Source organism: Thalassophryne amazonica, chromosome 7, assembly GCF_902500255.1.
Source record: "Thalassophryne amazonica chromosome 7, fThaAma1.1, whole genome shotgun sequence".
Taxonomy (NCBI): Eukaryota; Metazoa; Chordata; class Actinopteri; order Batrachoidiformes; family Batrachoididae; genus Thalassophryne; species Thalassophryne amazonica.
The window spans coordinates 40,140,607-40,166,174 of NC_047109.1; the positions used below are offsets into that span (position 1 = coordinate 40,140,607).

At 40.0% G+C, this 25,568-nt stretch overlaps 1 protein-coding gene across 1 annotated transcript in view; it reads left to right on the forward strand.

Moving 5' to 3' along the window:
* LOC117513818 (cytochrome P450 4B1-like) overlaps positions 1–25,568 on the forward strand; it is a 122,134-nt gene that overhangs the window by 70,250 nt on the left and 26,316 nt on the right. The window contains exons 8-9 of the mRNA XM_034174047.1: positions 18,221–18,411; positions 23,123–23,256. Of these exons, the coding sequence (XP_034029938.1) occupies positions 18,221–18,411; positions 23,123–23,256 (325 nt within the window). The remainder of the gene's footprint in view (positions 1–18,220; positions 18,412–23,122; positions 23,257–25,568) is intronic.

The following is a 25,568-nucleotide window of genomic DNA, read 5'->3' on the forward strand; positions in this document are numbered from 1 at the left end:
CAGTTTCAATTCAATTTCAATTTATTTTCATTTATATAGCGCCAAATCACAACAGAGTTGCCTCAAGGTGCTTCACACAAGTAAGGTCTAACCTTACTAACCCCCAGAGCAACAGTGGTAAGGAAAAACTCCCTCTGAGGAAGAAACCTCAAACAGACCAGACTCAAAGGGGTGACCCTCTGCTTGGGCCATGCTACTGGCATAAATTACAGAACAATTCACAGAAACAGAAACATTGAATGACCATACTGGAAGGAGGCGAGTAAAGCCCTGTTTACACATAGACGGTAAGAGCTCCCGGAAGCGTCCCGGAAGAGTTTTTGGCCATCTTAAGGATCAAACGCTGTTGTTAACGCCGGCACTAGGGGGTGTGGCTTAGTTTCGGCTTTACCGGGAATTGTCGAAAAAATTATTCAACATGTCGAATAATTCCGGGAGCGCTCCCGGAGAATTCGCGTGATGATGGAGACAACGCGAACAACGGCGTTTGATACTTTTTAATCACCGTTTCATCCTGCCCCTTCCTGTAGTGCCGCAGTTTACACCGCCGTAATTGGCGGCCGGCATTGTATCCCTAATCAACTGCGTGTAAAACGGCGATAGAGCCCACATCGGCGTCCTCAAGGACGTTTTAACCGGCGACAGAGGCAGACAAAATGGCGGTGCTAGCGGACAGTACGCCGATCTAAACGCCACCTCCCGGTTAACGCCGTTCCAAACGGCCGATAAGCGGCGGTCAGTATAAAAACGCTAGCGCGCTGCATGCAGGCCTCTCACTTGCAGCCAGCTCCAGATATTTTTGCAGAGAAGCTCCAGTATGCCTCCTAAAAGAAAATTGGCAGCGGCAAGGACTTACCAAGAGGTCTGGTTCAGAAGCAGAGGGGAGGCCTGTGGTGGAGGGGGAAAGGAAGGAGAAGAAAAGACTGAGGATGATCTCCCGCCCCCTGAAGTGACAGAGGCATGTATTCCTGCTGCTTCAGCCTATTATACTCTGGGGGCCAGTGCCTATATGCAGAAGTTCCTGGAGTAATGCAGGATTTGCCTGGATAAAACCAGCGGTACACAGGGCATTATCGGCGGCAGCAGAACACCGCCGTTCTCATGCGTGTCTTAACCTGCGATTGTAAAGATAGAACTGGGTATTAACCCCCGTTGCCTGACGTGTGCCGGATGCTACGGCATCAAAACGCCGCTTTATTCGGTGGATTTAGCGGCGTTTTAGCCGCGTATTTGCGGCTAGTATGCCGGTCAAAACGCCGGCGAAATGCTCCGCCCCTTTCCACCGCGAAAACAGCCGGAACTACCGCGAACTTCGGTCTACGTACTACCCGCCGACAAAACCGTCTATGTGTAAACGGGGCTTAAAGGAACCCACGAAGACACCCAGATAGCTTTGAAAGCATTATAGGTTTCTGTAGGTGTGAGTGGAGAAACTGGGAATGGTGCAACATTGGTCTGCTGCATCCCCATTCACTCATTCATGTTGGGAGTGGAATAAAGAAGGATTGTAGAACAGGAAAACAGATAATATCGAGGCTTGAGTTTCCCATGTGCCTTCTAGCAAACTCATCTTCTTTTTAAGAGAAACCTCCTCTGTACTTCGTCATGAAGCAGTTTAAGTGGTGATGCAACAGACAAACAATGCACCATATAATGTTTCTCCAACCACAGAAGCTTATAACGCCTACAGTTATCTGGGTGTCTTGGTGGCTTCACTCAAGCCTGGGTCCCACCGAATAATAAGCCATGAATAATGAGCCATGCATTGGTGTGTCAGCGATTATTCGAAGAATGACCCACATTTTCATCTATCACGTATCCGCTATGAAGGTGTCTCTATGTGCCTCTCTGTACCCCGCAAGTGCTATGTAGCAGCCTCTAGTGAGTGCAACCTTATTTTCTTATAATGTAAATTGCAGAGATCATATTAAAGACATGTGGTGTTGTCACCTGAAACAAATTCTGCATTTTTAAGGTGAAATTTTGCCACTCACGTTGTGTATTTTGTTACTTTATTGTATAAATCTTTAGTAACTTCTCACTTTTTTAAGTTTGAGGAACATTTATCATGCCAGGATCATACATTATGTCCACTAATTTCTATGATATTTTGCATGTAATTTTGAGACTTTGTATTTTCAGGATTCATAGGAAAAACTGATGTATTATCAATACTGTAAAGAATAAGCAGATGTCTATTTCAAACCATTCATCTCAAGACAATAATTCGAAATGTTCCTTACACTATGGCAGGGGTGGGCAACGAGGGCCGAGACAGTGCAGGTTTTCCTTGCAACCAGTCACCTCAGCAGGTGGGTGCTGATGAGCTTCTCCTCTGAGCGTAAACACCTGATAGTCAATGAAATCACCTGCTGAGACACCTGATCTTTAATGAAATCACTTGCTGAGGTGATTGGTAGAAAGGAAAACCTGCAGTGTTTTGGCCCTTCATGGCACATGATTGCCCACCCCTGCACTATGGCATGATTCAGACATGTTCGACATGCTTTCTGTATTTATTTTTTGACTAATTATTCTCATAGTCAAATCATATGTTCTCATCAGACCCCTGGACAACCATTCAACCATGTGATTAGAACCAAATCATATAAAAACAGTTTCAGTTATGCTGTATATGTACACAGACACAAACACCATACAAGCCATCTTTACTGAATATGAAGTATTGGTTTATAATAACACAGTAAGAGATTTAAAAAATTTATCATCACTATTAATGCTTCAGACCTATGTACATATTTTTTTGTTTGATTTTTTTTTTTTTTTTTTTGGTGAAAAATGCTATAAAACGTAATTGCACTCACTGAAAGAAAAAGTGATAATAATACCCACAGCTGTGAAAAATCTTCTGTACCCTAATGGATCTGTGTAAATGTTGTTTTCGATATTTTATTTATTTACAATATCAGTAAAGGGCCAAAGTTGAAAATTTCAAATGTATTTTTATAACTCGCATTTGTTTTATTTTTATTTTTGAGAGTACTCTGTCCAGTGTGTGTGTGTGTGTGTGTGTGTGTGTGAGAGAGAGAGAGAGAGAGATACTTTGTAAATTTGTGGGCACATTCATTATCTGTTACAGTGTTATAAAATAATCAAAATTACACAAATATCCAATTTGGCAATTTTTCACAGTACTAAAATTGCATAATTAATTTTAGGTGATTTCTTACCATTTGTTCAATAAATGTAGGTTAATACAGTTTTTACAATCATTTTTGCTATTAAATCAACATTACCAGCAGTATTTGTATGGTTATGTACCAGGCTGTGCACAAACAATTAAATCAAAGTTTATTTTTGCTTGTGTTTTGAAGGTGAGATTTATAATCTGACCATTCATATAATGTGGTATTGCACCAGTAAGGGCATTCAGTATTTGTGTTAATTCAACATGCGGCTAAATATCAAATTGGTTGTGGCATCCCTGAGCAAAATAGTCAGTGTGAGAAACTGAAAGAACTTACTTTTAGCTCTCTTTAATTAGTGCTTCAAATTTTTGCACATTACTGTAGGTTGTCTTGCCTCATTACAAAAATTTCCCCTTATTTTTCATTTATGACTTGAATGATTAGACAGAATTTTGTGATTATTTACCCACTGTTTTTAAAATTAAACTACTTGTCCTTCCTTGCTTCCGATCATGTCAGCAAGATTGATTCAGATTAGAACTGTTTCAGTTATGCTACGTACACACACAGAGACACATCAGAACGGAAAACAATACCCTCGTGTGTGGGTGTAATACTGTTACAGAGTAGGCAACCACAGAGACATGTACAGACCATAGGTTTTATATGTTACAGAAGATGTTGTACCTGTCAAATCATTCTGTGAATATACTACCATAATTTGTCTTTTCTGAATGCATTAGCTTATATGGGCATACAGTGACAGGGAAAGTAATTCTAATCAATGTTACTAGTGTAGGCTTGTACATGTGTATTTGATTTGTGAAAATATCATGTAAATAATGTCAAGTGATACTGCAATCACCGAAAAAGGGTTTGGGCAAAGCTTGTGCACCCAAATGTGCCTGTAATATATACAGGTGTGGTCGGAAGATTACTTACACTCATCATGGGCATGAAAGTCATTGTAATTTTGAGCTTTTAATGATTACTTTGAACTGTTCATTTGCCAGGGTAGACTGACTGACTGTACAACATACATCATTCTTAACTTAAACAAAAACAAAAACAAACAAGAATTGAGTGCACACTTTTGAATGCATTTTGGACATTCTGTAATCCACACATGGTCAAAATTATACATACAGGCTCAAGTATCTAGATATACCCACACTAATATTTGGTTAAATGTCTCTTAGCAAGCTGAGCCTCAACCAGACACTTTTGGTAGCCATCAACAAACTTCTGGCATAACTTTGGCTGGATATTTGACCAATTTTCTTGACAAAATTGTGTTAGTTTCTTGGCACAGCCCCAGCCTTTAAGCATAGTCTACAAATTTGAATAGGGTTGAGGTCTGGGCTTTTGGAAGGTCATTCCAGAAGCTTAATGTTAGTTTTTTATTTATGTATGTTGTATAATCGTTCCACCCTGGCAAAAGAACAGTTCAAAGAAATAATTAAAAGGCCAAAATTACCGCAACATTCATGCCCAAGATGAGTGCATATGAACCTCTGACCACAACTGTATAGCATACATTTAATATTTGTAAAACCTTTAAAAATCATGAAGGGTATCTAAATATCTAGTACTTAGTAAAACGTTTCAACGCTTTTAACAGACAAAATACATTTATTTTTATTAATACTAAAACTGCGGAATTTCTTTTATGTGGTTTCTTACAATTTGTACTAAAAGTTGTTTTGTTTCTTTGAATATTTCTTGCTTATTTATTTATTCATTTATTTTTAACTATGTACAGCACTTTGGTCAGTGTAAACTGTGTTTAAATGTGCTTTAGAAATAAATTTTACTTACTTTTACTTTTTACTAAAATTCGGCTGTATATGTATAATCAGGTTTTGCAGTCGTTTTGTGTTGTCATGTACCAGGCAGTACACTGACACAGAGATCAAGGTTTATTTTTGTATTTGTTATGATGTAATTCTCTTTTGTAAATGAGATTTTAATGTGGCAATTGATTCTTCTAGTTATTGCCTCAAGCATCTTCACGTTGATGTAGGCAGTGTTGGGACAGTAACTTTGAAAAGTTACTTTGAAAAGTTACATTTTGCAGTTACTTTAACAGTTACTTCATTAGTAGCTGTGGACAACTTGTCAGCAGCTGCTGAATGTAACTAATAAAGTAACTAGTAATCTAACTTGCTTATTTTTAAGATTGAGTACTCAGAAACGTAACTATTAGTTACTTTGCTGATTACTTAATTTTAAGAGTAATCAAATTAGTTTACTAGTTACCTTATTAGTTACACTACTTATTAGTTACAAGTTGTCTGCAGCTCCTAATAAAGTAACTGCATAATGAAGTAACTGCATAAAGTGACTAATAAAGTAACTTTTCAAAGTAACTGTGGCAACTCTAGCTGTGGGTTGCCTAATGCACTATATATCAGCATTAGACAGAAGCTTATATATTTTTTAATGGATTAATTTTGTCTTTGGCTGACTCCCATCAATTTCAAAAAGTTTAAGATCAAAACTGTTTGAGTTATTCTATGTACATGCACAGACATAAAGACCATCAGGGTGGAAAACAATACCCTGTGTGTGGGTGTAATAAAACAGACAACAACCACAAAGAAATGCAGCATTCATTCAAAGGTTTTAAGTTTTCTTTGTTACAGTGTTGCGCGTGTCAAATTATTTTATTACTATCATGCCACACAGTTTGCCTTTACTAAATATTAAGTGTTAGCTTGTATGGATGTACAGCGACAGAGAAAAAAATTATAATCCATGCAGTTGCTGTAGGCCTATATGTATGTATGTATTTGATTTGTGAAAAATGCTGTAAAATCATGAAAAGTATTGCGATCTCTGAAACAGGAAGCAGTACATTTTCAGTTGTGTAAAAAATATTTTAATATGTTTGTTAAATACTGTCAGTAAAAGACCAAATTTGAAATTAGAAAATGGTATTAAAAAACTGAAATGCTAAAGAGACGTTTGTCAAGGCAGATAGAGCCAGATCTATAGTACAGAATATAACGTACATTTTAAGATCAACACAAAACTGATTACCTTGTAGGTTTGTATTCCAATGCACAATTCTACAAATACAAACAAATAAGATAATAATCAGTAACTCATTCATTAATTGAATAATATGATGCTATTTAAAACTATAGAACAGTTCTCATGCACAAAACACTTTCAAATGTAAAGAGCAGTCATACAAATGTTTCACTTTGTGTTTAATGTTTCGCATTTTTCCCATGCGGGGGGGGGGGGGGGGTGTTGAGATTTTGATATTCCAAAGCTTGTTATTTTTTTATCCATTTTTAGCCTCATGAAAAAAATTATACCCTACATTTATGTGCAGTACTGTATAGATAGATAAATATAGATAGATAGAACTCTATTGATCTCCCTAAGGGAAATTAAGGTTCCATTTGCAGCGCAGCGCCAATCAGAAGAATAACAGACTAATATACTTTGTGTAACATTTAAATATCACGCTTTGTTTTAATAATAATATCTTTATTGTCCACAAATGTGGAACTTTGTCATTGGCTTCATAATTTGGTTTAAAAGAAAACACAAAAGGACACAATAAATACAATACTAAATAACACACAAGAGGAATATTTAATTTCTGTGAAACATTTACAAATAATGAAAGTACCTCGATATTCAATACTTGTAATTGCTTTTCATTGATAAAATACATTTGTTTTTGATATAAAAAACACATAATTTCTTTTGGATGTTTCCTACAGTTCGTAAATGACATTGTATCTAATCACCTTTTACAATCATGTAATTACTGAGCAATCTCCGTCAGCTGTCTTTCTGTTGTCATGTACCAGGCAGTACACTGGGAAAGAAATAAAGTGTTCATTTTTGTTTTGATTGTGAGGTTTAGAATGTGATATTTGATTAGTCTCTTTAATTACTGCCTCAAGCATTTGCACATAACTGTAGGTTGTCTGGCCTGATTTTAAACACTTTTTCCTTTTCTTTAGTTCAGTGCTCTATTCATAGATCAGCATGGTGCAAAAAAAACTTACTGTGATCACTCACCAGTTCTTTTAAAATGAAATCACTTTGTCCTTGGCTGACTCTCATCCGTTTCAGCAAGTTTGAATCAGATCAGAACTGTTTGTGTTACGCTGTGTACGCACACCGACACAAAGACCATCAGGACGGAAGACGATAACCCTATGTGTAGGTGTATTAAAAGAGACAACAGCCACAAAGAAATGTAAGATTCATGATCCATTTGTTACAAATGATGCTGTACCTACAAAATCATTCCATTAATTACCATACAATTTGTCTTTACTAACATACAGGGACAGAAATAAATACTCAACAGTACTGTTGCTATAGGCTTTCATGTACCGTACATATTTGCTTTGTGAAAAATACTATAAAATCATATCCAGCCTCAAATTAGAAACGTTTGTGACCCTATGGAAAATGCCAAAAAAAAAAATTTTTGAAAAAAAGAAAAAAGATAACTTACATTAACACCCATTTTATTGCAGATAGTATGAACCCAATATATTTCATATTTTGTGTGGTCAACTTCATTTCATTTACAGGTGCTGGTCATATAATTAGAATATCATGAAAAAGTTGATTTATTTCAGTAATTCCATTCAAAAAGTGAAACTTGTATATTATATTCATTACACACAGACTGATATATTTCAAATGTTTTTTCTTTTAATTTTGATTATTATAACTGACAACTAATGAAAATCCCAAATTTAGTATCTCATAAAATTAGAATATTACTTAAGACCAATACAAAAAAGGATTTCTAGAAATGTTGGCCAACTGAAAAGTATAAACATGAAAAGTATGAGCATGTACAGCACTCAATACGTAGTTGGGGCTCCTTTTGCCTGAGTTACTGCAGCAATGTGGTGTGGCATGGAGTCGATCAGTCTGTGGCACTGCTCAGGTGGTATGAGAGCCCAGGTTGCTCTGATAGTGGCCTTCAGCTCTTCTGTATTGTTGGGTCTGGTGTGTCGCATCTTCCTCTTCACAATACTCCGTAGATTTTCTATGGGGTTAAGGTCAGGTGAGTTTGCTGGCCAATTAAGATCAGGGATACCATGGTCCTTAAACCAGGTGCTGGTAGCTTTGGCACTGTGTGCAGGTGCCAAGTCCTGTTGGAAAATGAAATCTGCATCTCCATAAAGTTGGTCAGCACCGGGAAGCATGAAATGCTCTACAACTTCCTGGTAGATGGCTGCGTTGACCTTGGACCTCAGAAAACACAGTGGACCAACACCAGCAGATGACATGGCACCCCAAACCATCACTGACTGTGGAAACTATACTGGACCTCAAGCAACATGGATTCTGTGCCTCTCCTCTCTTCCTCCACACTCTGGGACCTTGACTTCCGAAGGAATTGCAAAATTTACTTTCGTCAGAGAACATAACTTTGGACCACTCAGCAGCAGTCCAGTCCTTTATGTCTTTAGCCCGGGCAAGACGTCAAGTCAGCAGTCTTCCCCATGATTGTGTAGCCTACAGAACTAGACTGAGAGACCAGTTAAAGGCCTTTGCAGGTGTTTTGAGTTCATTAGCTGATTCGAGTGTGCCACCAGGTGTCTTCAATATTGAACCTTTTCACAATATTCTAATTTTCTGAGATACTGAATTTGGGGTTTTCATTAGTTGTCAGTTATAGTCATCAAAATTAAAAGAAATAATGTTATACATTATACAAGTTTCACTTTTTGAATGGAATTACTGAAATAAATCAATTTTTTCATGATATTCTAATTATATGACCAGCACCTGTATTAATCTACATCTACTCCTACATTTAATGCCTGAAATGCTTTCCAAAAATACTTGGGACTGGGACAATTTATCAAAAATAATGATGAAAATAATGATTAAATCAGCACTTTTATAGCCAGTTTTCTTGAGACATGTCATGGGATAGATTAATGAAAATATCCGAGACACTGAATATATCTTGAATGTGGATTACATCAATCATTCAGAAATACAAACTGTGTGGTAAATCTGTGTCAAGTAGACAGTTCTCAAAAATTCAGTTTCAATTCAATTTCAATTTATTTTCATTTATATAGCGCCAAATCACAACAGAGTTGCCTCAAGGTGCTTCACACAAGTAAGGTCTAACCTTACTAACCCCCAGAGCAACAGTGGTAAGGAAAAACTCCCTCTGAGGAAGAAACCTCAAACAGACCAGACTCAAAGGGGTGACCCTCTGCTTGGGCCATGCTACTGGCATAAATTACAGAACAATTCACAGAAACAGAAACATTGAATGACCATACTGGAAGGAGACGAGTAAAGCCCCGTTTACACATAGACGGTAAGGAAGAGTTTTTGGCCATCTTAAGGATCAAACGCTGTTGTTAACGGCGGCACTAGGGGGTGTGGCTTAGTTTCGGCTTTACCGGGAATTGTCGAAAAAATTATTCAACATGTCGAATAATTCCGGGAGCGCTCCCGGAGAATTCGCGTGATGATGGAGACAACGCGAACAACGGCGTTTGATACTTTTTAATCACCGTTTCATCCTGCCCCTTCCTGTAGTGCCGCAGTTTACACCACCGTAATTGGCGGCCGGCATTGTATCCCTAATCAACTGCGTGTAAAACGGCGATAGAGCCCACATCGGCGTCCTCAAGGACGTTTTAACCGGCGACAGAGGCAGACAAAATGGCGGTGCTAGCGGACAGTACGCCGTTCTAAACGCCACCTCCCGGTTAACGCCGTTCCAAACGGCCGATAAGCGGCGGTCAGTATAAAAACGCTAGCGCGCTGCATGCAGGCCTCTCACTCGCAGCCAGCTCCAGATATTTTTGCAGAGAAGCTCCAGTATGCCTCCTAAAAGAAAATTGGCAGCGGCAAGGACTTACCAAGAGGTCTGGTTCAGAAGCAGAGGGGAGGCCTGTGGTGGAGGGGGAAAGGAAGGAGAAGAAAAGACTGAGGATGATCTCCCGCCCCCTGAAGTGACAGAGGCATGTATTCCTGCTGCTTCAGCCTATTATACTCTGGGGGCCAGTGCCTATATGCAGAAGTTCCTGGAGTAATGCAGGATTTGCCTGGATAAAACCAGCGGTACACAGGGCATTATCGGCGGCAGCAGAACACCGCCGTTCTCACGCGTGTCTTAACCTGCGATTGTAAAGATAGAACTGGGTATTAACCCCCGTTGCCTGACGTGTGCCGGATGCTACGGCATCAAAACGCCGCTTTATTCGGTGGATTTAGCGGCGTTTTAGCCGCGTATTTGCGGCTAGTATGCCGGTCAAAACGCCGGCGAAATGCTCCGCCCCTTTCCACCGCGAAAACAGCCGGAACTACCGCGAACTTCGGTCTACGTACTACCCGCCGACAAAACCGTCTATGTGTAAACGGGGCTTAAAGGAACCCACGAAGACACCCAGATAGCTTTGAAAGCATTATAGGTTTCTGTAGGTGTGAGTGGAGAAACTGGGAATGGTGCAACATTGGTCTGCTGCATCCCCATTCACTCATTCATGTTGGGAGTGGAATAAAGAAGGATTGTAGAACAGGAAAACAGATAATATCGAGGCTTGAGTTTCCCATGTGCCTTCTAGCAAACTCATCTTCTTTTTAAGAGAAACCTCCTCTGTACTTCGTCATGAAGCAGTTTAAGTGGTGATGCAACAGACAAACAATGCACCATATAATGTTTCTCCAACCACAGAAGCTTATAACGCCTACAGTTATCTGGGTGTCTTGGTGGCTTCACTCAAGCCTGGGTCCCACCGAATAATAAGCCATGAATAATGAGCCATGCATTGGTGTGTCAGCGATTATTCGAAGAATGACCCACATTTTCATCTATCACGTATCCGCTATGAAGGTGTCTCTATGTGCCTCTCTGTACCCCGCAAGTGCCATGTAGCAGCCTCTAGTGAGCCACAACTGACCTGTCATTAGAATGGCTCGCATATATATATATATATATATATATATATATATATATATATATATAATGGGCTTTTAGCAGACTCGTAAGCACCGCACACATGCCTCTAAAACCTTGTACACAAACTGTCCCACGCTGTTGTTGCTAAATTTTGAACATCTTGAAATTAGCGCCACACTCTGAGAGGAGCCTCATTAACTGAAGATAATGCCTCTAAGAGCCACTCAGAGCCACTATTCTTCCACGATAGTTGAAGAAACCCTCTCGTAGCAAAGAAAACATGCTTCATTATTCGGTGGGACGCAGGCTTCACTGGACTCCTTCGTGCAAGGCCATTCAAATTTTGACAACTGCCCTTCTTCCAAAATTTGCTTCTACAACCCCAATTCTAATGAAGTTGGGACGTTGTGTAAAATGTAAATAAAAACAGAATACAGTTGTATGCAAATCCTCTTCAACCTATATTCAATTGAATACACCACAAAAACAAGATATTTAATATTCAAACTGATAGACTTTTTTGTTTTTGTGCAAATATTTGCTCATTTTGAAATGGATGCCTGCAACACATTTCAAAAAAGTTGGGACGGGGCAACAAAAGACTGGGAAAGTTGATGAATGCTCAAAGAACACCTAACTGGAAACAGGTGAGTGTCATGATTGGGTATAAAAGGAGCATCCCCAAAAGGCTCAGCCGTTCACAAGCAAAGATGGGGCGAGGGTCACTACTTTGTGAACAACTGCATGAAAAAATAGTCCAACAGTTTAAGAGCAATGTTTCTCAACATTCAGTTGCAAGGAATTTAGGGATTCCATCATCTACAGTCCATAATATAATCAGAAGAATCTGGAGAACTTTCTACAGGTAAGCGGCAAGGCCGAAAACCAACATTGAATGCCTGTGACCTTGTTAGAAGGAAAGGTGATGTAACATGGTGGTAAACATACCACTGTCCCAGCTTTTTTGAAACGTGTTGCAGGCATCCATTTCAAAATGAGCAAATATTTGCACAAAAACGATAAGGTTTATCAGTTTGAACATTAAATATCTTGTCTTTGTGGTGTATTCAATTGAATATAGGTTGAAGAGGATTTGCAAATCATTGTATTCTGTTTTTATTTACATTTTACTGAATGTCCCAACTTCATTGGAATTGGGGTTGTTAGTTTCATTGATACAGTGTGCTGTGTTACACTCATAAAGCATGAGCACATTGTATCATTGTATAGTGAATGGTTGGCTTTAATCTTGATCCAGGACAGTTGCAAATGCATGCTACTTATCACTCAGCTAGCAAAAAACACCATTAAACATTTTGTCATTCAATCAAAGCTAGTAGTCCACATTACAAGCACATTTTGATTACTGTGTTTCAACAACATTGTAGTGATGTACAAAGGCGAAAATTTAAAAAAACTGTCACAGCTCAAATAGTTATGTATCTGACTGTACTTGGTGTAAAAGAGTAGTATAACCTTTACCCTTGATAGTTTGCTAATTCTTTCAAAAATACCTAAAACGAAGTAATTCTAAAATAATTTTATTTGGAGGTAGTCAAGTGCGTGTGGAGGAGGGGGATTACATCAGTAATATCAGGTGATGTAAAGACTGAAGAAAGGTGGAATTCAACAAAACTCAAGATAGAGGGATAGAATGACTAAAACGGTAATAATAACTATCGAATTGCCTGTGAAGATCCATAGGCTTAAATAGGTGAATGTTTATAGAACCTCAACAATTTTTGGAGGAAGAACTCAACCCTTTTATTTCCTCTTAGTTATGTAATTTTTTAATGTTAATTTACTGTTTTAATGTATTTATGAATTGTTTAGGTTCTTGTTATCATACACACCATTATTATTATTATCATTATTATTGTTACTTGTATTTTGTCATTTGATTTTTAAATGGACCACAATGGAAATGTTTTCACTTTGTTGTGTGTATTTTCAATGTGTTTACAATTATATTCTGTACTTACATTTAACTTACTAAATAAAATCTCACATGCGCACACACTTTTAATATGTAGATGATTAACCAAACTCTGCTGGAATGGCGTGTGAGTCCAGAATGTAGTTATCAATGTCCATTGTTCAGTGTTGTTCGCTCATATCCATAGTTTCTCCAAAACTATTAGTCCTATCAACATTCCTAACATGAACCACAGTAACAATATTTAAAACCCCAAACTCCCATGGTGCATTGCAGCACAACGTCCATTGCTCACTCTTGTTAACTAATATCGCTAATTTCTCCCAAAAAATATTTGTCCTATCAACTTTCCGTTTTGCAGCTTTCACCCTTGACCCAAAGCATACCACATGGCAAATGTCAGCTCTCCCTGTTTTGTCCGTGATCAGAGTTGCATAGCATGCACGCATGCAGAGCTTTTTGTCTTTTCTGCATTTTACCACAAGCACGTGCTTGTTTTTACACACCCACAAACAGAGATGTGGCGGAAGACATTAAACGCATTACAGTTGTCATTCATGGTAACAGCAGCTTGACACTTAACAAAACTGATGGAACCATTTGAAATCAATAACACTAACTGTTACACTGACATGAACCACAATATCAATATTTAATACCCCGAACTCCTGTGATGCATTGCAACACAACATCCATAGCTCACTATTGTTAGCTAATATTGCTAATTTCTCCAAAATATTAGTCCTATCAACTTTTTTTTGCAGCTTTCATTCATGACCCAAAATACGTAAGCATACCAAACAGCAAATGTCAGCTCTCCCCAGTTTCACAGTGATTGAAACCATACACACTCACACATACATGCACACCGAGACCACATGGCTATTATAATGTAAATGAGACACTAACAACATAAGGCATTTCATGAGCAATAAAGTCCATAAAAACTCATCTGATGTCACAGATAAGCTGGTATAAGGTACAAATATCATGTGCAACACTTTCACGGTGTTGATGAAGGAGCACTTTATGTTAGTGGCCAGTAACATCATGAATTCAGACATTTCACTTATTCCACATTTTTTATGTTACAGCCTTATTCCAAAATGGATAAATTAATTTTCTTTCCCAACATTCTACACGCAATACCCCATAATGACAATGTGAAATAAAGTTTTTTTAGGGCCCCTTCACACATAACACGATTGAAGCCTACTGGCGCACGAAGGAGGAATTGCATGCCACTCGTGAAAAATCTGAGCTGCCTCAAATGCCTCATACAACTGTCACCACAACCATTCATGCACACAAGCGGCCGAAAGACAGGGAATGCCCTGCGAATGCCCATTCAACCCCTTTCTTGGCAGGTGTGGGAATTCCAGGTGCCACACACAAATATCTAACACCGCTCGCCGGACACTTAGAAATGGCGTGACTAGTCGCGCTCCCAGCACGATATGAGACAGCAGGCGACCACATTTGAGCTGTCTGTGAAAAGTGACTAAGTGTCCCACGAGTATGGCGTAATGTACAGACATGATCACATGTCTGTACATACACCCACTTCTGAGCGCACACGGCACAGCAAGGCGCCTCTCAGCTGATGTCTGGCCAACCACTCACTGACACCTAGAAATGACGGCTCAGTGCACATTACGCACACAGTGACCGGAGCTAGGATAGGTATATAAATAATTACTACAATAACTACATACACAATTACATAACAAATAACTAAAATAAATAATCAGAGAACACAGAAACAGAGAGAGATACTTTGTTCTGTGCATTGCATGAACATGTGGATGTGGCCCCAAACAGCAGCAGCTGTTCAGATCTCTGAACCCATGAGTCCCAGCTGGAGAACACGTACCGTGTTTTGAAGGACATGACCTTACAACTCTAAGCCGTGAGGCACCTGTGTGTGCCTGTTGTCTTCACATGGAAATACATAAAAACATATATCGCTTTTGCCACAGCTCAGCACGCACATCAGCAGGCTGCTTCATGTGAAAAGGCTCATACTTGTGTTGTCCATACCATAAGAGGAATTAAATATTATAAATTGTGGTGTTTATATATATACAGTAGTGTTCAGAATAATAGTAGTGCTATGTGACTGAAAAGATTAATCCAGGTTTTGAGTATATTTCTTATTGTTACATGGGAAACAAGGTACCAGTAGATTCAGTAGATTCTCACAAATCCAACAAGACCAAGCATTCATGATATGCACACTCTTAAGGCTATGAAATTGGGCTATTAGTAAAAAAAAGTAGAAAAGGGGGTGTTCACAATATATATACACTCAACAAAAATATAAACGCAACACTTTTGGTTTTGCTCCCATTTTGTATGAGATGAACTCAAAGATCTAAAACTTTTTCCACATACACAATATCACCATTTCCCTCAAATATTGTTCACAAACCAGTCTAAATCTGTGATAGTGAGCACTTCTCCTTTGCTGAGATAATCCATCCCACCTCACAGGTGTGCCATATCAAGATGCTGATTAGACACCATGATTAGTGCACAGGTGTGCCTTAGACTGTCCACAATAAAAGGCCACTCTGAAAGGTGCAGTTTTGTTTTATTGGGGGGGATACCAGTCAGTATCTGGTGTGACCACCATTTGCCTCATGCAGTGCAACACATCTCCTTCGCATAGAGTTGATCAGGTTGTCAATTGTGACCTGTGGAATGTTGGTCCACTCCTCTTCAATGGCTGTGCGAAGTTGCTGGATATTGGCAGGAACTGGTACACGCTGTCGTATACGCCGGTCCAGAGCATCCCAAACATGCTCAATGGGTGACATGTTCGGCGAGTATTCCGGCCATGCAAGAACTGGGACATTTTCAGCTTCCAAGAATTGTGTACAGATCTTTGCAACATGGGGCCGTGCATTATCCTGCTGCAACATGAGGTGATGTTCTTGGATGTTGGCACAACAATGGGCCTCAGGATCTCGTCACGGTATCTCTGTGCATTCAAAATGCCATCAATAAAATGCACCTATGTTCTTCGTCCATAACAGACGCCTGCCCATACCATAACCCCACCGCCACCATGGGCCACTCGATCCACAACATTGACATCAGAAAACCGCTCACCCACACGACGCCACACACGCTGTCTCCCATCTGCCCTGAACAGTGTGAACCGGAATTCATCCGTGAAGAGAACACCTCTCCAACGTGCCAAACGCTAGCGAATGTGAGCATTTGCCCACTCAAGTTGGTTACGACGACGAACTGGAGTCAGGTCGAGACCCCGATGAGGACGACAAGCATGCAGATGAGCTTCCCTGAGACGGTTTCTGACAGTTTGTGCAGAAATTCTTTGGTTATGCAAACCGATTGTTTCAGCAGCTGTCCGAGTGGCTGGTCTCAGACGATCTTGGAGGTGAACATGCTGGATGTGGAGGTCCTGGGCTGGTGTGGTTACACGTGGTCTGCGGTTGTGAGGCTGGTTGGATGTACTGCCAAATTCTCTGAAACGCCTTTGGAGATGGCTTATGGTAGAGAAATGAACATTCAGTACATGAGCAACAGCTCTGGTTGACATTCCTGCTGTCAGCATGCCAATTGCACGCTCCCTCAAATCTTGCAACATCTGTGGCATTGTGCTGTGTTATAAAACTGCACCTTTCAGAGTGGGCTTTTATTGTGGGCAGTCTAAGGCACACCTGTGCACTAATCATGGTGTCTAATCAGCATCTTGATATGGCACACCTGTGAGGTGGGATGGATTATCTCAGCAAAGGAGAAGTGCTCACTATCACAGATTTAGACTGGTTTGTGAACAATATTTGAGGGAAATGGTGATATTGTGTATGTGGAAAAAGTTTTAGATCTTTGAGTTCATCTCATACGAAATGGGAGCAAAACCAAAAGTGTTGCGTTTATATTTTTGTTGAGTGTATATATGAGAATGATTCACTGTGTACTGGATTCACTGGAGAAGTACGAAGTCTGTTAGAAAAGTATCAGACCTTTTTATTTTTTGCAAAAACTATATGGATTTGAATCGTGCACTTGCATCAGCCAAGCTTGAACCTTCGTGCGCATGCGTGAGTTTTTTCACGCCTGTCGGTTGTGTCATTCGCCTGTGGGCAGGCTTTGAGTGAGCACTGGTCCACCCCTCTCGTCGGATTTTCATTGTCAGGAAAATGTCTGAACGGCTGGAGCAGCACTGCATCAAATTTTTCAAGAAACTGTGTGAGACAGCCAGGTGGAAACCATTCGGAAAATTCAAATGGCTTTCGGTGAAAATCTTATGGGCATCACACAGATTAAGGAGCATTACAACCGGATTAAAGACGGCCCACAGCGGCTGAGGGTGCGCTGCACTTCGAGCGGCCATCGACAGGCTGAAATGACCAGATCATTTCCAAAGTGAAGGTTGTGTTGATCCGGGACATTGTGTGACTACCAGAGAAATGGCAGAAAAGGTGGACATCAGCCATTTTTCGTCAGATTCCACTGTTACAGGAGATTTTGTAATGAAAGACGTGTGGAGGCATTCGCGCATCGGGACGAAGCTGCAATGGCTGAGAACAAAAGCAAGTCCATGTTGGAAGTCTCACGGGACATGTTGTGACATGCCCAGCTCTCCACAGTTTCTCGGATACTCACTCAACTAAAAAGCCACCGAAAGCCGTCTGAATCTTCTGAGTGGTGGAAGACCTAACGCCATTGCCAATGCTCACTCAAAGCCTGCCCACAGGCGAATGATGCAACCGACAGGCGTGAAAAAGCTCACGCATGCGCACGAAGGTTCAAGCTTGGCTGATGCAAGCGCACATGATTCAAATCCAAATAGGTTTTAAAAAAAATAAAAAGTTCGGATAGTTTTCTAACAGACCTCGTATAAGGCCAAAATTTTGATAACTGAATGTCTTTACCCTTTAATATTGCTACTCTCATGTATGACTGCTGCGAACTCTTCAGTAAATTTTGACCAGAGATGATGAGAATTGGGAAATGTAACTTAAGGGGTGATCACCAACTGCAGCTCAGTGTCAATAGCCAAGACAGCGATCAACAAAAACATTCCTGGACACTGAGGTTTACTGTCCTCATCCACCCCACAATGTGGTGAACAAGAAGAAGAGACAGAAACAGTTGTTGTATTGTTGCTACTTTGCACTTTTTGTGAAATTCTATACATTTCCCTTACAGTTTGGAATTTTTCATTTGTCTCAACTTCAGGATGAGAAGCAGCAGGGTCTGTCAGATGAAGACATACGAGCAGAAGTTGATACCTTTATGTTTGAGGGTCATGACACAACAGCTAGTGGCATCTCATTTATTTTCTACTGTTTGGCCTGCAACCCAGAACACCAGAAGATCTGCAGAAATGAGATCAATGAGGTCCTGAATGGCAAGAACACGTTTGACTGGTAGGTTGACACAATTAATTTATTCAAATTGTATTGTAATCCTAGCCTCTGCCCTCTTTTGTTCCCACTTGTCTTCCTTGTCCTTCTTGTCCGACACAGTTCTCCTCGGTTCTTTTTTGTCCTCTTCTTGTCTCTTGCCCAGTCTTGTGTCTTGTTGCTGTAGTAGTTAGTGACCCCTATGTATGGTAGTCTGTTGTATTGTATGTTCCTGTGACGTCCGTGTGTTTTTTATTGGTAATTGTTTGCTAACTTTTACATCAGCCTGTCAGGGACTACAGATGGAAATTAGACTATGGCTAAAATCTGACATATTTACATATTGTATATGTTCATTAATATGTACTGTCCCTTTTAAATAAATAAATAAATAAACTTGCAGGTGGTAATCTCTGCCTGTAGAGACTAATGTTGGGCACATTAGTTTGAAAAAGCAGTTATAGTTACTAGTTACTTCTACCAACTGAGTTACCACATTATAAAAGTAATTAGTTACTAGGGAAAATAATGTTTCCATTACTTTGAAAAATGTTCAGATATGTCATTGAATTTGGATCCCCCCTCCCGCCCCTATGAACTTTAAATTTAGCTATGTAGTAGATTATTTATAAGAAACCTGAATATTAAATATGTTTAGTGAATTAAATGGACACTTAAAGGACATGTCACACATTATTTAATGTCCCAGTAAGCAACACCACATCAAAGTATTCATGATTGTAAGTCTATCCATGCATATGCGGTAATAATTCATGGTCACTGATGTATTTCATTGATAATTATCCCTCTCGTTTGACAAGTCAGCAGGTGCATTTCAGAAAACATCTTATCATTTCTCACCATTTATTGGAGTGTCACGTACATTTTAGGAAAAGCAGAAACATCCCAATAGCTGACAGAGTGAAACAAATGCTGCTACGCCTGACAACAAAGTTTGTGAGGTTTCATTAAAAGTGATAGCTTGGATTTACATAAGACGTACAGAGAGGAGACAGCACACTTCACCCCGAAACACTTAATTTTTTGAGAGTCTGTCAGGATGCTATTTTACTGCCGCAGTGAATGCGCACGTGAAACATCTCCACGAAAGTGCTTTTACAGGCTACTTGAACATGCAGATGAATTTCTTACACTGGAAAAAGTCAGAATACATCATTGTCAGGAGATAATGGACTTTCTAACGTGCCAAATCATGAGAAAACTTTGTGAGGAGCTGACAGTGGAGCTGCTGTGGGAACACTCCAAAATAGCAGAGATGAGCAGACTCTCTTGGCCACTTTTGGAAGTGGCCAAGAGAATCCAGCAGCCATGGCTCATGGGGAGTGAGTGGGACACACCTGTCTGCATTATCCTGGATTTTCCTTTTTCTTCTTCTCTTTAACAGGCTGCGTTCATGATGGACATGCACGCACACTCAGTCTTCTCACAGTGGAGAGCAGCTGCTGCTTTTACCATGATTGCATCAAAATGAACAGTTATCACTTAAAAACGAGTCATAATAACACAACATCACACTTGTGTAAACTTTGCAATTAATCTGTGGCTCTGTTCTTAACGTTAACAGCTGCATTCCATTCAAGCACGTGCCTGGGCATTTTCCTCAAAGCTATCTAAACTCTGTCTGAAACACTCAGAAAAAATATTACTCATGAGTACTTTGTTTTCAGCAGTCTCCATAGCTGTTTGTTGCGAATACCGTATACTTTGAGACTGGTCACGGAAGTGCACAAAGTAATCCCGGTGTATGCCTGGATGCTCATGAACAGCCGAAACCTAAGTTATTATGATTTCTGTGTGACATGTCCTTTAATAGAATAAATTATTAACAGAAAACATTGTACACTAATCTACACTATTTTAACGTTGCTGTGGGACAACATACATTTTTTAATTGCTCAAATATGTCAGTGAATTTGGATCCCCCCCTTTAATGAACTGTGAAAAACATTAATTAGTTGTTTTACATAATGGTTAAAATAAATCCTTGTAATTTGATATTTTATTAATTTATAAACAAAAGAAAAGGGACTTACATTTTGGTGTTTCACTGGTGCTTAACAGTACAACACGTACTTTAAATAGGAGTCCAAAATTGCAACGATGTCATCCGTCATGCCTGCACTACTTTGTGTACTTACAAAAAAAAAGACTTTTTGTAGTTCCACAGTCCAGCAAAAAAATCACATCAGAAATTTGTCCAGCTTTTCATCCTAACAGCTCTTCATGCCTCTAGACAGCTTACAGTGGAGTGGATTTGTTTTGGGGGGTTTTTGTGTGTGTGTTAGAAGAATTTGCACCGTCAATTAGCTCCGTCAAATTGTTGTCCGTCAGCAAAACAAATTCTGCTATGTTTACTTAAACGCTGCCCCCGGTAGTGCGAGCGCGCATGATGGTCAGGGTGTGCAATAGCAAATTTCATGTAGAACCAAAATTGCATGCTAAAAAAGAATATTGCACGGTCAGTGAAACACAATGGCAAATGGTATGAATAATTCATGTCACATGACATACAACCCACCAATCAGATGACAAGGCTCCACGCAGCTGTTATGTAAAATAAACTATTACAACCATGTATTAATTAGAAGAGCTCCATTCAGTCCAGTCCATGAGGAGGCAGTCCGTCCCGGAGAGAGCAATCACTTCCCAGTCACACAGCCACACCAACAGCGAGCCCGTTGAGCTGGATTTCATTCATATGTACACGAGTGTTGGACAGATTTGTGATGGTTTATTGTAGATGTTATCATTACTATGTTGATAATAGTAGAACAATCAAACATAATTGATTTTTTTTTAATTTTATATTGTTGCACCTCAACAGGCTGCAACTGGCCATCAAATAAATCTAAAGTTAAATTAAGGGCGTTCACATGTACATTCTTGCCTTTTCTCTCAGTGAGGGGGAAATAATGCCTGTTCCAGTTTAAAAACACTAATGCTGCATGTGTGTCCTTTGTGTGTGAGTGAGTGCGTGTGTGTTTGTGTGTGAACTTTGCCTCTGGTTGGTAATCCAACCAGAGGCAGAGGCTGTGGTTGGTAGAGACAGAGGCTGCCTTAGCCAATCACCATTACATACGAGGTCTGTCCAAAAAGTAACGGAGCTTTTTATTTTTTTCAAAAACTATATGGATTTGAATCACGTGTGATTGCATCAGCCAAGCTTGAACCTTCGTGCGCATGCGTGAGTTTTTTCACGCCTGTCGGTTGCGTCATTCGCATGTGGGCAGGCTTTGAGTGAGCACTGGTCCACCCCCCATGTTGGATTTCTTTTGTCTGGGAAATGGCTGAGAGACTGCCGCTTTGCTCCATGAAATTTTTTTCAGACACTGTTAGAGACAGCCACTTGGAAACCATTCAAAAGATTCAGATGGATATCGGTGAAGATTCTGTTGGCGTCACGCAGATTAAGGACTGTTAAACCTTTTTAAAGACGGCCCACAACAGCGGAGGGCACGTTGCACCGAGCGACCATCGACAGACTGGATCGACCAGATCATTTCTAAACTGAACGCTGTGTTGATCCGGTACATCGTGTGACTGCCACAGAAATGGCAAGAGAGCTGGACATAGCACTTTTGCGGCACATTCCACTGTTACAGGAGATTTTGTAATGAAAGACGTGCGGAGGATTTCGCGCGTCGGCACGGAACTGCTCATGGCGCACAACAAAAAAACACCTCCGTGTTGGAAGTCTCACAGGACATGTTGTGGCATGTCCAGCTGTTACACAATTTCTCGGATACTCACTCAACTGAAAGCCATCGAAAGCCGTCTGAATCTTCTGAGTGGTGGAAGACATAACGCCATTGAGGTGTTTTTTTTTTTTGTTGCGCGCCATGAGCAGTTCCGTGCCGACTCGCGAAATCCTCCGCACATCTTTCATTACAAAATCTCCTGTAGCAGTGGAAGTGCTATGTCCAGCTCACTTGCCATTTCTGTGGTAGCCACATGATGTCCCGGATCAACACAGCGTTCAGTTTAGAAATGATCTGGTCGTTCCAGCCTGTCGATGGCCGCTCGGTGCACCGCGCACCCTCCGCCGTTGTGGGCCGTCTTTAAAAAGCTTTTAACAGTCCTTAATCCGCGTGATGCCGACAGAATCTTCACTGATATCCATCTGAATCTTTCGAATGGTTTCCAACTGGGTGTCTCTAACAGTTTCTGAAAAAAATTTCATGGAGTAAAGCGGCAGTCTCTCAGCCATTTCCCTGACAAAAGAAATCCGACGAGGGGGGTGGACCAGTGCTCACTCAAAGCCTGCCCACAGGCGAATGACGCAACCGACAGGCGTGAAAAAACTCACGCATGCGCACGAAGGTCAAGCTTGGCTGATGCAATCACACGTGATTCAAATCCATATAGTTTTTGAAAAAAATAAAAAGCTCTGTTACTTTTTGGACAGACCTCGTATATGGTTGCTCCGCCCCTCACCAAAGTAAAGAAAAAAATTCAGAAAAACTTTGTAGCTCAGCTGTGGCTGAGAGAGATGAAAACAACTTCAATAAGCTTAATTGCAGCACCATGACACATTTCATTGTCAGTAACAATAACGATGGAAACAGTAATTAGTTAGATTACCTGTTACTGAAAATGTAATAATAGCATTTATTTTAACAGTATTATTCCCATCAGTGGTAGAAACTGGGAAAACATTTATGGTTTTGGCTTTGACTGTACTGCACTGAATAGTGTGTGTCTGTTCTTCTTGTAGGGAGGATCTCAATAAAATTCCATACACAACAATGTGCATAAAAGAATCACTCCGTCTTTACCCTCCTGTACCAGGAACATCCCGAAAAACCACCAAACCCATGACATTTTTTGATGGAAGGACTGTGCCTGAAGGTTAGTGATGTATTTATCTGTAATTGAAAACGGCTTCGGGTGTCTCGGTTAATGTTTGTTGAACAGATTATATGCGACAGTTAACTGTCACATGAGTGTAACACAGATTTATATGCAACCTTTAGCCAGCTACAGTAGTTAAAATATTACATTGTTTACTAGTTATTTATTTTGTCTCACATTTTCTGTCCATGATGATACTAATTTTGATTTTAGAAATGTTTATCAGAGAAAAATTGGAAGGGATTTGTATATTTTTCCCTCTTCACTGCAAATTATCATTCAGTGCTTTGCAGAACCTAGAGGAATTTTAGCGAATAGACAGCAAGGGCACGGGACAAAGCTGGACACCCGATCCCTCTGACAGCACTGCTTCAAGAAACATGATTCATGAATAACTGACATAGCCAGATGAGCATGGGATTACTTTTGAAAACCTTTGTCAAGCACTAGAATGCAGACTTGCATTCACAAATGCCACTTAAACCTTTACTGTGACTTGTCATTGCGACATTGCATATTATGTCAAGGAGTGGGGGTTCTACATCTTTTTTGGAAGAAATGGATGCCGTATTCTCCAAACCAAAGATGAAAAGGACCATCCAGACTGTTATCAGCAACAAGTCCAAAAGCTAGGGCCCATCATAGTATGGAGTTAATGGAGTCAATGCCATGGTCAAGGGTAATTTATGCTTCTGTGATGGCAGTATTCATGCAGAAAAGTACAGTGAGATTTTAGAGCAACATGCTGACTTCAAGACATGTTTTCCAGGGACATGTATGCATTTTTTTTAACAAGACAATACAAAACCACATTCTGTACATATTGCAAAAGCATGGCTGTGGAAGAAGAGGGTACATGTACTGGACTGGCCTGCCTGAAGTCCTGACCTGTCCTCAATAAAGAATATCTGGAGAATTTTGATACTAAAAATGCAACAGCAATGACCTGTTCTTAAGACATATTTGCAGGGAGAATGGGAAAAGATAACAATGTAACTCCTTATACAGAGGACCCCTGTGCAAAGAACCACAACGATAGAAGGTAAAAGCATGTTTAGTTTCTCCCTGGTGATTTATAGCAAACGTTGTAACAACAGTCTTGTTCATATTACAGTCGAAGCTCGGTGACATTTGTGATTAATGCAACAGAGAACAGTCTTTCAAGGGAAATAGCAGAAGGACTATGCAAAAGGCAAACAGTAGGTCAGTGCATAGAGATGTATCATACCAGGCAAAGAAATCCAAGATGGCAGGCAAAATACAGGAAACTCATAATGTAACAGAGTAGAATAGAAAAGCACTGGGAAAAAAAAGGAACGCAAGCACACTCTAAAGAAGGAATTTGTCTCAATGAGAAAAATTGATTTAACAATTTGTATAGAATTGCATTAAATTGAAATAACTTTAAAAAAATCTATGCACATTGTTACATCACTTTTTCTTGTTGATACAGTGGTTCATTTTATAGAATGCAGAAAGGAACCAAGACAATCTGGCAATGACAGAATGCTCTAACTGCGGGTATAGGCAATCAAACAATCAAGTACAAGAGATGATTTAACGCAGGACAGAATAAAGCACAAAACACAGAGAATAAATAATACACAGAGAATACTGCTAAACACAGAAGAACACAGAGCTCAAAAATAAGCACAATAACGTGACCCATGACAAGTACCCCTCCCACTATGGAACGTCATCTGACATCTAAGCGGGAAGACACAATAAGGAAAACCCACTGCCTTCACCCAGGAAAAGTGAAAGCTAGGTTTTGTCTTTAGAGAATGAGGTAAGGACAGAAGAACAGCAGTGGGACCCAGGACACTGGAGATTGGAAAGGGGCCGACAAAACACAGCGCCAACCTTTGGCACAAGACCTGCAGTGGCAGTTCCTGCATTGAAAGCCAAACACATAGCGAGGAGCTACTGTGTTGCTGGCCACCTGCTGGTACTTTGGAGTCAAGTATAACAAGGCTGCCTAGACCTTTTGACTGGTCAAGTGACGGCATGTTGTGAGAAAGAATGGCAACCTTATAAAGTGGTAAATGCTTTAGCGTCGCAACTTTTTTTGGAATGGTTTGCAGCTTTTAAATGCAGGAATGTGTATTACCAAATTCAATGAAGCTGACCGCACAAAACATGAAATATCTTGGGCTATGTCTGCAATTAAATAGAAGTCAAACTAAATGTAAGGATAAGTGTTTTATTTCCGATGTTATTCACTTGCATTTTCCATATTGTCCCAACCTTTTTCTGATTTGACGTTGTAATATGTATTGTACAGTACTTGAGCAAGTGTTTGTGTAAAT